This window comes from Leptodactylus fuscus, chromosome 5, assembly GCF_031893055.1.
Source record: "Leptodactylus fuscus isolate aLepFus1 chromosome 5, aLepFus1.hap2, whole genome shotgun sequence".
In the NCBI taxonomy this organism is placed as follows: domain Eukaryota; kingdom Metazoa; phylum Chordata; class Amphibia; order Anura; family Leptodactylidae; genus Leptodactylus; species Leptodactylus fuscus.
This window is the reverse complement of record NC_134269.1, coordinates 100,536,613-100,549,246: the sequence shown is the minus strand read 5'-3', so window position 1 is coordinate 100,549,246 and position 12,634 is coordinate 100,536,613. Positions and strand designations below refer to the sequence as shown.

Genomic DNA, 12,634 nt, shown 5'->3' with positions numbered 1-12,634 from the left:
CAGATTGAGTGAGTAGTTGTGGGTAAAAACAGCTTCCGGGTAGATCATAATTATCAGATTAATAGTAGTCCAATACCTGGAGTTCACACCGATCAGCTGTATTGGCTAATCTCTGATGGTCTGTGGATAAGTCATCAGTATTAAAACACTGACAGAGCCTGGAAAAACCCTTTAACTGCAGTATATGCTTCATCACAGGAATGAAACAGTGACTACTATGTGAAAATGAGTATAAAGGCAGTTCTAGCAGAGGAACAGAGGTGCACATCAAGGCAAGATTTTATACAATGATCTGTCCTAACATTAAAACCCACTGACCAGTATACTGAATAACACTGCTGGTTATCTCTCTGCAATGACGCCTGTTAGGGGACGACGTACATTAGACAGAACATGAACTACAGGTGATATGTTACAGGCAGGAAAAATGGGAAAGTTTAAAGAGGACCTTTCATGTCCTCATGGATATGCGGTTTTGAAAGCTGACAGTGCACTGAAAAACACTGTCCCCTTTCCTGTTATGTGCCCCGGGCTGGAGATATTGCAGCTGTTAATTTTGGCACCGATATCTCTCCACTGTCAGAAGGGCGTTCCTCATAGCTCAGTGTCATTGCAAGGCTGCGAGGAACGCCCCCAAATACAAGTCTATGCACGACTGATGTCAGGAAATATATACCGGGAAAGCCAACTGCACTACATTCAGCGCGCTGTCAGATTTCTAGCGGTATATAAAACTGTATATGCACAAGGACATGAAAGGTCCTCTTTAAGGAGCAGAGCAACTATAACAACTGCCAAACTGTGATGGCTAGACAACTGGGTCAGAGCATCCCCAAAACAGCAGGGCTTGTGAGGTGTGCAGTGGTTTGTTGTACATACCACCCGAGGTCTTAAAGCAGCGTCATGGGTGTCCAAGTATGTAGGGTAGGGAACGTACGGCTCTCCAGCTGTTGCAAAACTACAACTCCCAGCATGCATACTGGCTCTGCTGTTCCGGGAATTCCCATGGAAGTGAATGGAGCATGCTGGGAGTTGTAGTTTCACAGCAGCTGGAGAGCCAAAGGTTCCCTACCCCTGATGTAGGGAGTGAAAAAGTGCTGAAAAATTGACAGCTATAATACAACACATTGAATTGGAGTGATGTTCCCATGTCCACTGCCGAGAGCATTATACCTGTACCAGCGATCACTGTGAAAAAGTGGCCTGGTTTGCTGAATTACATTATCCCTTAGATCAGGGGTAGACAACCTTCAGCACTCCAGCTGGTATAAAACTACAACTCCCAGCATGCTCTGCTGTTCTCATAACTCATGTGGAAGTGAATGGAGCATGTTGGGTGTTGTAGTTTCACAGCAGCTGGAGTGCCGAAGGTTTCTGACCCTGCCTTAGATCATATGAATGTCTCTGGGCATTTCCCACATGAGGATAAAATGGCACCAAGATACACTATTGGATGGAGGCAGTGTTATGCTCTAGAAAATTGTAGTGCTGGAAACACTTGGGTCCTGGTATTCATGCAGATATTACTTTAGCACATACCACCTACCGAAACATCATTTGGAGACCGAATACACTTCTATATGGTAACCATATTCTCTGTTAGTAGCCTCTTTCATCAGGATAATAGACCCTGCCCCACTAACTTACTGGTAATTAGATTTTTCCTTCCACAGCAGCACGGTCAGGAGGGTTCTAGGGTTCTTCTACCCCCTGAGATTGAAAACAATAAGGAAGTTGGAGACTTTTCTCTTCCCTGCTCCCATAAGAACAGAGAACTTTCGGATGCAAACACAAGTTTATTTCCAGCAAATCATAAATGTAGAACAGAACATATTGCACCAAATGACAACAAAATACACTGTGCTGCAGTGGAAGGCAAGAGTAAATCTAATAACTAGTAAGTGTAATTGTCATCCTTTCCCCACTGTGGTGCTGACAGGAAGATTAGCATCACTAATCTACTCTCGGATCTACTCACCCTCCAACCGACTGTCATATATTGACCAGCCAACTATCGCCCCATCTCTCACTGTTCCCGTATGCCTGAAAACTGCTTGCAAAACTGCTTTTTTCTAATCCGCCTTATGGATAAGGTATTGCTTGTAATGTCAAGTATATAATGATAGAACGTGGACGGATCTGTCCATGTCACTGCTCTAAAGCTTTGTTGCCCACTAGTACTGGATTGTTGCTGATCTTGTAACTGTCAGATATGGCCAATTTAATCTAGCATGCTATGGTGGTTTTGCTAGGTTCCAATAGATCTTTCTCCTGGTGTTAGAGATGGTTAAAACTCCTGAAGTCCTTTGATCGCCGAGGCAAATAAGGACATCTATGGACGTTAAAGAGGCTCTATCATTGGGAAAAGTCATTTTTAGCTAAGCACATTCTTGCATAGCCTTTAGAAAGGCTATTCTACATGTACCTTTTGTATGTAAATTGCCTCAGTAGTTTTTGAATAAATCCGTTTTTACTCATATGCTAATTAGCCTTCTCTGTGCACCCCAGAAGTGTCTGTGATCAACTTCTCTGCTCATGACTCATCTCTCTTCTCTCATACACATAGAGCAGACAGTGCTCACTGAGACTTCTGGGTGCACGCTGGAAGCTAATTAGCATATGAATAAAAACAGGCTCATTCAAAAACTACTGAGGCAATTTACATACAAAAGGTAGGTGTGGAATAGTCTTTCCAAATGCTGTGCAGGTATGTGCTTAGCTAAAAATGACTTTTCCCAATGATAGAGCCTCTTTAAGCATATGAAACTGTTCTTTTTTTTTTTGTCAGGATGTTGACAGAGGGATGGTAGACAAACTTTCTGCTGCATATAACACTGATGACTGTCAGAAGAAAAGCCAGATGGTGCTTTAACCATTTCACTGCCAAGGGTCTCTGGAAATTGTGCATTTTCTTAAAGTAGACACCTGCAGCATTGTCTCAATGCCACTTGGTACTGTATACGAACAGGCACCTTCATGCAATTTTGATTTAAAATGAATATTTTATGAAAAAATGCAAATATATATTAGTTGTTAAAAGTGGAAACCAAACAAACTAAATGCACCAAACCTCCTAAAAATAAGAGTTCAACATGTGCAGAGTTCATACATATCACTATGGCCTGAACCTGCATGCACGTGTCTTCAGAAAATCACTAGAACTGGAAGGAACAAAAATCTGCTTTGAAGCTGGAAATGTTAAAAAAAAAAAAAAAAAAAAGTATCCTATAAAATGTAGGGATTACACACCATGAAAAGCAAGTGAACCCCTAAACCGTATATATATTTTTTTAAAGTATACAACCTGAAGATTACATATGTCTCAATGGGTCATCAATAGCCACATCCACCTTCATGCAACTTTGTGACACACACAAAACATTTTTTTGAAAAAAATGCACTAAAACACATATTTGCACCTAAAACTCATATTCAATCTCAGATTCATATACAAAATACATTTAAAATAATAGCTTATGGTGTATATAATGTGTATATATACGATATGTACCACAAACATCAACTACAACAAGAGCTAAGACTCCCAAAAACATGAATACAGAAGACAAGCAGGATTTTGCTGGTATTCACTAGTATGCTAAAAATCTATACTGCACCTAGCAAACTGACTGTGACACCAAAATCTAATTTTTTTCAGAGTACACAGCATACCGTATATAAAAACACAACTTAACGTTTCATATATACAACTTTTACCTTCATGCAACGTTGCGGCAAACAGAGATTGCCAGCAAAAATTGCACAAAAATCCAACTTTGCCACTAAAGTGCGACTCAAGCAATCCCTTTCTGCAAACATAATGTACTGTCCATAAAACTGCAAGATATGAGGAGTTCATACATACCGCACATGTATATATTTACAGGGTCGGGTGTTAAAGAAACGCCAAAATCCCAGAAATGCGCCAACCCATTTTGTGCATGCAAATTAAATAGGACACTACATAAAAATATTATTTTCCATCCCCCTATAAAAATTTTTGCAACCTATACATTCATCTCTAGTGATAATCGTTATTACTAGTATTTTAGCGTGTAACGGACATCACTAGAGACATATTTTACTATAGAAATCTCAGGTATGGACAGGACAGGGATTGGGTGAAATGTAAACTTTATTCATGATTTTGTGTATATGTTGCGTGTTTGGTACAACCTTTTTTTTTGGCGCTGCGACCTGGACAATGGTAAATGTCTGGGTGACAGTGCCAATAAACTTCCTGGTTATGTTCAGGGGGTATAACATAAGAATACCCCACTAGTAAAGCTCAGGGGGGAATTACATTATACCTGTATATGACAATCAGAGCATGAAAGCACAGTATGGTCTCTGATTGACAGGAGGGGAAGAATAGGGACTAAAGCCCCTCCCCCCCCCCTCCTGGGGTCACATACAGGTTGTGCACAGAGACAGAGAAAATGCTTCTCTGTCTCTGTGTCTCTCTGCATGCTGCAACTGCTCCTCCTCCCCCCTTCCCCGAGACAGGAGGGGGGGGGGGACGACATATTTTAAAGTCCTGTATCTCAGGACTCGTTTGGCCTATGAAGATCATTTTAGATTCATTTTAAAGATGAGCATCTCATTATAGCAGCTTATCAAGTATGTCTTGTAAAACTGCTCACTATACCTTTTACTTTTCTTGAAGGATGTAGTTTCCAAATGGACATTTTTGGGGAGGTTTCTATTGGACTGTTACTTCAGGAGCTCTGCAAATGTGACATGGCACTCAAAACCAGCAAAATCTGCCTGCAAAAATCAAATAGCGCCATTTCCCTCCAGAGCCCTACTTTATGCCTATATATGCATTATTTTGCATTTCTAGCAAACTCTTCAAAAGTGGCCCCTTTCCTTGTGTGCCCTGCCATGTGCCCAAACAGCAGTTATATCCACATGAGGGGGATTTCTGTGATTGGAAATAAAATCCATAACCCTTTATATGCACTCCTTTAACCCCTTGTGAGTGTACATTTTAGGGCTAAACAACTGTATTAACATTTTACCCCCATTTGGTTTTAATTCCTGTGAAAGGGGTAAATAAACTTCCTTGATCTGAGGGGTAAAGTTTTGAAAATGGGCTAGTTTATGGGAAGTTTACAATATTATATGCCTTTAAATTACCCTTCAGAACTGACATGGTCTATAAAAAAAAGAATAGCTATAGGAATTTTCTCTAAATTTGAAATTTTTTTGCTAGAAATGTAATTTCTAAATTAAAGAATGATTATTAATAATTATTAAGATGCCAACAAAAAGCAGAGATATGGTAAATATTAGCTAACTTGGACTGTCTGAAAAACACAGCATTTAAAGGGGTATTCCCAACTCGCCTGTTCACCAACTTGCAGGCTGTATGCTCTGTTCACTTCCTGGTTTTCTCGTTGAATTGGTGGGCGGGTTTTCACTTGCTCTGCTAGCTCTCGTCACAGCAGTACATGTTTACAGTCAGTAATGAGGGATGGTTGTAAATAAATTAGTACAGTATCACTGGAAGATGCACAATATGAAGCTAATGTAGCAGAGGTGGATTTGATAGGTGATGAGAATATCAAACTTACATGCTACAGGACCAAGAGTCAGCTTGCAATAAACTCCCGTTTTATGTCTGTGTTTACATACAGAGGTAACAAACTCCCTGTCTGAGCCCTTATCAGCAAAATTCAATTAGCAGACTGATAACTGGGAAAGGGAGATAGCTCAGAAATACAAGCACAAAGCACTCAGCTCCCCCTCCCCTCCTGGAGCAGGGAGCTACCTCACTTGTCCTGGGCGGAGAGGCAAGATCACCCACAGGTCTGGTTATGGAAACACAGTGTAAACAATGAAGTGAATAATCTCAGATAGCAGCCAAAAAAAGCAGTTTTGTTGAAGCAATGTATTTAGGAAGTCTTAAATCCACATAAACTAGCAGTATAGATAGGATCCTTGAGATAGGACAACCCCTTTTAATATTCACTAATGCACATATTGGCAAAGCTGAATACAGCTGTCAGCTTTCTATCCATACATACCACCGATATCTGAGGATATGGTAGGTCCTCTGTAAGGGGGCCCATTCACTCTCTTGCTGTAGCTTACTAGGAGATCCATTACCCTACTCCTGTAACATAACATCACTGCTGGTCTGTCTTTCTACCTCCCACCTTTCATGTAAATGCTTGCTTTGTTTTGGTCATTGAGCATGTATGTGGTTCTTTCCTAATTATATGGCTGCAAAATTATGTACTAGGCTAGGGGTACTTAACTGATCAACAGCAGATGTCAGACGCTCAGATCCCTGCAAAATGTCAGATCTCCGGACCGCTGTCCCTCGTGCAATGATGGATCACAATGCAGTAGTGGACACAGAGAGTGGCAATGGTCCCTGTTACTTACACAGCAGTACAGCCAAGCGCCGTGCTATGGGGGCACAGAGGAGTTTAAAATGACGTTGTGTAGATATTGTGTGGGGTCAAAAAAGGCAAGGGTGGGACTGGGCAGTGTTAGAGATGTAGACCCAGACCCAGGTCAGTGGACCTTTACTACAACACAAGTAAACTGAAGCACATATTTTGCCACACAAAGTATAACTCATTTTTGTAAGTTTTATTTGTACTTTTTCTTTTCACAGAAAGTTTAGCTGCATATTTTTGTTTGCATTCACGCAAATTTTATTTCCGCCAACTGATGATCTCATCCGACGGCTTGCTTTTTTTTTTTTGTTTTTTTTTCTTTTCCATTACATTTTTTTTAGTATTTTCTTGTATTTTGTTTTATTTTAAAACAAGTCCATCAAGGAAAGCTCTAAACCCTCCTAACCCCACCTTCTTCTCCCCCAATCCCTCCCATAATGCATTAAGTGGCACTTGGGCACACAACATTGCCTGGAGAACCCCTTCACCCCCGAATATTAGGACAATGTGGCACTGTGGGGGATTGGGACATCAGTACACTTCTGGCACGATTTGCTGATGGAGGTTCTTACTACTGTGGAAGATTCTGACAGAAACCACAGCTCTATAGGGAACATTTGCCTCTGACCAGAAGTGAAGGGGTTTTACTTTTTTTTCCCAGATCTTTACATTATCTTCAGCACACGTTACATAGGGACGCCATCGACAAAGCTTTCTTGTCTGTCTTTCCCCTGCTTTGCGTCCCCCATTTGGCATCACACACTATGGGGTATAGAAGCCAATCCACAATGGTTCTCTGTTCGGAAGGTGCCGTCTTAGTGGCCTGGGTAACCTGTCTTCGCTGAGAGAAAGCAAGAAAAGATAGTCAAAGAAAGGCTACTAAATATCACATGGCTGTTCATGAATATTCATCATCATCTGTTAAAATACATAATGCAGCAGCTGACTGGCCAGACATACAACGTAAAATTTACTGCTCTATAACAGGTAAATAACTGATCAAAGTCCCCACTGAAGCTTCTGCTGAGTGTTGCATGACATAATATGTTCATGTATGTGAAACAGTTCTTACATGGAACTTTACTATAAATGAAGTCAGTCACCAAAACCAAGCATATAAATCCAGCCCTTGTGATAGATATACTGCTTGCTTTAGGTGACCCTAACCTATCTGCGGGGCTGGTGATGGGCAGGATGGCTCACATCAGTTCAATGGGCAGCGCTATGCCAATTTGAAAACAAATAATTATATCACTGTCTTAAGATCTCAGATCTATATTAGTACTTCTGATGGAGGATTGACACAGAGGGAATGCAAGGAGAACGGATGAGAAAGTAGCACTTGTACTCATTCTTCCCCCACAACAGCCTAAATCTCCTCCGTTGTTCCTTTGGCAACCATCCTGTCAGTGTGAACAGGTTTTTTTGGGTTCCCACAGAACCCCTCCTCTTCCTGCGATGTCATCGGGTCCAGTCTTCCTCCAGCGCTCGCGAACTGACATTACTTAAAAAAAATCGCCTGGGCGCATGCGCAGTAGCATGCTGCTTCTACTATGGCTACTGCACATGCGCCCAGGCCATTTTTTTAAAGCAATGTCAGTTCGCAAGCGCCGGAGGAAGACGGGACCCGATGACATCGCAGGAAGAGGAGGCGTGGATGAAGAAGACGGTGGACACTTGAATACCCGCCCACCGTGCACGATGCGTAAGTAGATAACATTCTTTTTTAGGGTATTATTTTAAAACTGGGGGGGGGTAGTTTAATATAACTTTAGCGGTGCCTGAATAACCTTTTAAAGGCTATTCACGCATATGTGGGGCTCTACCAGCATAATTTTGCTGATAGAGCCCCTTTAACTTTTATTACATATTTAGATCATATGTACACTGTTTTTATTATAGCCCCCACCGATCAGATATTGATGGCCTAACAACAGACCCTTCAGTGACTGCTGATGGACCCAATATTATACTGTGTATGGTGCTAGAAATTATTGGCTGCATGGCCACTATATAGGCAGCCATCTGCTTTGTCTCCATACACTTTAAAGTACTGTGCACAGCAGCAGTCCCGATCAGCAGATTGGTGTGGGGCCAAGTATTAGACCCCACTAATCAAATATTGATGGCCTAGAAAAGGCCCCTTTCAATTTTCTACACATTGTGGAAACAAGTCTCTGTAGTGTACACACATTTGGAAACCAAAGCTCAGCAGCATAACATTATACTGCTTGTTTAGTGGCCCCAGACTACCCACAGGTTGCCTGTAAGCAAGTTCTGCACAGAAGTTGCTCCAAGTATAGTTAGTAAAAGGGTTTCAAGAGCTCCAGTTTATAGCAGCCAGTGGTAGAAGACCTGAATCACCTTATCAATATTCTTTTTTAATCTAATATCTAACCAGCTATTTAAAAAATCTGTAATATATACTTCAAGCCCACAAACTGGGTTCCAAAAGCAACTTACCGTGATAGACAGGCTGGGTGATGTAGGAGCACAGCTATCGGAATAACCTGGTGAAATCTCTCAGAGCCCAACATACCTGTTTACATTCCTCAGCACTGAAACACGCAAAGAAAAAAAAAAGTCAATATCGTCACCAAGTACATAGGCTGTAGATCCTGCATCAAAGCAGGGCACATATAAAAGGCCAGAAAACAAAGCTTTATAGTCGCAAGAGTCAATTAATATCTATGTCGGCAATAATATTACAATCTTGCATTGCAGAATATGAATTATACCTTATTTACATGTTACCCATGAGATGCCCTTGTTAAAACTGTGCGATACTGGCACTAATACATATCATACATCCTCTTGCCGTGGCACCTAGCATTCAGATCTCACCTTGTGACTTGCTTATGGAAATCTGTTAACTGTTTATGAGTCACTGTGATAGCACCCCCTGACATCTCCTTTGGTAAACTCTTCAACGATGCTTCCAGCCACCTACAAAATGTCTGAAAGGAGGAATCAAAATATGACTTCAGTAAATTACCCGCTGGTTGAGAAAATAAAAATTAAAGTCTTTAGAAATAATATCTGAAGCAAAGTGCCCAGTTAGAAATTACGGTTTCAATGTCATGTATATTAAATTCCACTGAACCACTACATTGGCCATATCTGTGCATTTCAGGACCACTAGAGATTTTTTTTTAGCAACGTAATACATAGAAATAGTGTTCCTTACCGGCCTGTCAAAGATCATGATTTCCCAGACAACTTCAGCCACATCAGGCAAGGTGTACGGTGGGAGGCAGAAACAGCACGAATGTATTAGCTGACTACACAGCTGCTGCCCAAACTGATTCAGCACCTGTTGGATCAGGTCCTTCCGTACCTCAAAGTTTTCTTCATGCTGGGGAATGAAAGAGATGAGAAGAGACTTGAAAGACTTCTCTGGGGCACAAAACAAAGTTTCCACACCAACAATTCAGACGGGCATGTGAAAGAAGCTTTCCTTGATAAGTTATCAGTATCTGAATGGTGGTGAGCTGACACCAGGACTCTTCGCAGATCAGCTGCTCTGGATGCAGGAAGTTGTATACAGATCAAAGCAGATCTGCTCCCATTAACTTGGGCGAAGCAGAATGTCTTCCGAATGTATATACAACTGCCAGCTTTCAGATGCTGGGGATAACTCCATTGATAGAAATGGTCCTAATATGGATTGCAATTGAACGGGATGCCAGACTTCATGTTATACAACTTCATTATATAATTAACAAGTGTGCCTAGTATTTACATTCCTTACAGTGAACCCAACAGGTTTTGGGGATTAAACCACTGGCCCTTATGCACTGGTGATTTATTGTTCCAAACCCCTGCAGGGAAAATAAAATAACAAATAACATTTAGTACAAATGACAGGAGTTGTTCACACCCTTGCCAAAAATGTAAGCTTCCTGCAGGAGCACTGAATGATCTCACCAGCTTCTTTTATAAAAATTTAAAATATTAATAAATGAAAACCATAATTACAGGTCTAGCATCATAAATGAAAATTGGCTCCAGACGACTCTCTCTCCACTGACCCAGAGACTTCAGTCCGACCCTCTCATCTTTCCAAGGAATGGTCTGTAGTGGGCGGTTCTAAATGATCCCCTTACCCGTTCTAATGGGTTGATCCACTGTGCCCTGCATTTACAAGCCTTTGATGTTTGTTTAGTCTATAGGCGACCTGTGTGCCTTTCTATTATACATTCTCACTGAGTGTTTTTGACCTATTCCCCCCCCCCCCCCCCCCCCACACCCCCAGTTGATTACTTTGGTTATTCGGTGTTTTTTGACACTGTTATTTTATTTGCATTTTCTGTTCTTGACTTTTACCTGGTACGTTGATTGGTTTATGTATCTGCCCATGTATACTTTATGTATGTTCTTTTAGACAGCCACCTGGATTTTCTACTACTGCATATATCTAAGTTTTTATCATGGTACTCCGTATATCATCACTTAATGTTAGGGGTCTAAATAGTCCCTGTAAAAGGAGCTCTGTATGGCCGGAGGCCTGTTGCCTCCGTTGTGATGTGCTCTTTCTCCAGGAAACCCATTTTTATGTAGGCAAGAGCCCTAAGTTTTCTAATCCCTCATTTCCCCATATATATCAGGCTTCTTGTGATGCTAAACGTAAGGGTGTCCTTATTGCTGTGCGTGACTCGGTAGCTTTTTCCCTCGAGTCAGTTTTAGCTGATCCCAAAGGCCAATTTTTGGGCCTTAACTACCTAATTAATAATGTTAAATATACCTTGGTAACTGTTTACTTCCCGAATCGCTCTCAGGCACAATACTGGAAGTCTGTGCTTTCCAAGATCTGAGCTTTCACCACTGGAATGTTAATCATCGGTGGTGATTTCAATTGTTTAGTAGATAATTCCCTGGACTCTTCTAATCCCAAGAGATGTTCCCCAATTTTAACCCCCTCCCTGACTGTTCAGAGCCTGTATGACGTTTGGTGCTGTCAGCATGAAGGTGAGAGAGACTACAGTTACTTCTCATCCTCATCTTACTCCCAAATTGGTTTCTTTCTCACTGATAAAATAGACCTGATGCAGGCGGAATCTACCAATATTAGGTTGATCACCTGGACTGCTCCGGTGTCCCTGTCCCTACATGAGAAGTTCACCACTGCTTTGCCCACCCAATGGCGCTTAAATTATTATATACTTGATCATCCTTCCTATAGCGAGTATCTCCATGAGGCCCTAGTGGAATATTTCTCCCTTAATGCCCCTTCCATGTCGGACCCTCATGTAATCTGGAATGCTCATAAAGCTTATACGCGAGGGATCCTCATCCAAGCTTGTGCGAGAGCGAAAAAAGAGCGGTCTAGGGACATAGATGCGGTACTCCATTCCGTATCCTCTCTCTCCACAATTAATAAACTCAACCCCATCCCCTGTCTCTGCGGAGATTAGGCAATGTCAACCCCACCTCCGGGGCTAGTGCCTTTTTAGCCAAGAAAATCAAACACTCTCATCCCAAATCCTGTATTGCTTACCTTGTGGATGATCAAGGTAACAAAATTATTGATCCCTGCCTCATTGCGGAGCAGTTCCACTTATATTACCAGTCCCTATATAATCTCAAGGAGGATCGCCAGACGTATCAGCCTTCTAAAGATTAAATAGACAGGTTCTTGGACTCTGTGTCCCTTCCACATCTCTCTTCTGCACAATCTGTATCCCTGGCCTCTCCTATCACTTTACTAGAAGTTAAAGAAGCTATATCTTCGCTGAAGCCGTTAAAGTCCCCTGGACCTGATGGCTTCTTGGGGATTTATTACAAAAAGTTTATAGACATTTTGTCCACTCATCTTTTAGTAGTGTTTAGAAGGGCGGTGGAGGAACAATGTTTCCCTGAGTGACCCTCCCAAAACCAGGCAACTCTCCCACCATCCCGGCTAATTTTAGACCTATTCCGCTTCTAAACATTGATGTTAAATTATATGCTAAAATTCTTGCTGAGCGTTTACTCCACCTTCTTCCCCAGCTGATCAAACCTGATCAGGTGGGATTTGTGTTTGGAAGACAGGCCCCAGACGGCGCGCGGAGGTTTATAGACCTCATCCAGAAAGCCGAAAAAGGTAGTGTGCCTTCTTTGCTCTTGGCCCTGGACGCTGAGAAGGCTTTAGATAGGGTCCACTGGAATTACCTTGATAGTCTTTTAGATACATTTGGAATGGGTCCTGTCTTTAAGTCTGCTATACTAGCTCTTTACTCCCACCC

General features: G+C 41.7%; 1 protein-coding gene across 1 annotated transcript in view; it reads right to left on the bottom strand.

The window, feature by feature from the left end:
* Positions 1-6,588: 6,588 nt before the first annotated feature.
* TNPO3 (transportin 3) overlaps positions 6,589-12,634 on the bottom strand; it is a 36,874-nt gene continuing 30,828 nt past the window's right edge. The window contains exons 20-23 of the mRNA XM_075273878.1: positions 9,598-9,765; positions 9,255-9,367; positions 8,874-8,968; positions 6,589-7,251 (exon numbers count right to left, since the gene is read on the bottom strand). Of these exons, the coding sequence (XP_075129979.1) occupies positions 8,908-8,968; positions 9,255-9,367; positions 9,598-9,765 (342 nt within the window). The 3' untranslated portion in view covers positions 6,589-7,251; positions 8,874-8,907. The remainder of the gene's footprint in view (positions 7,252-8,873; positions 8,969-9,254; positions 9,368-9,597; positions 9,766-12,634) is intronic.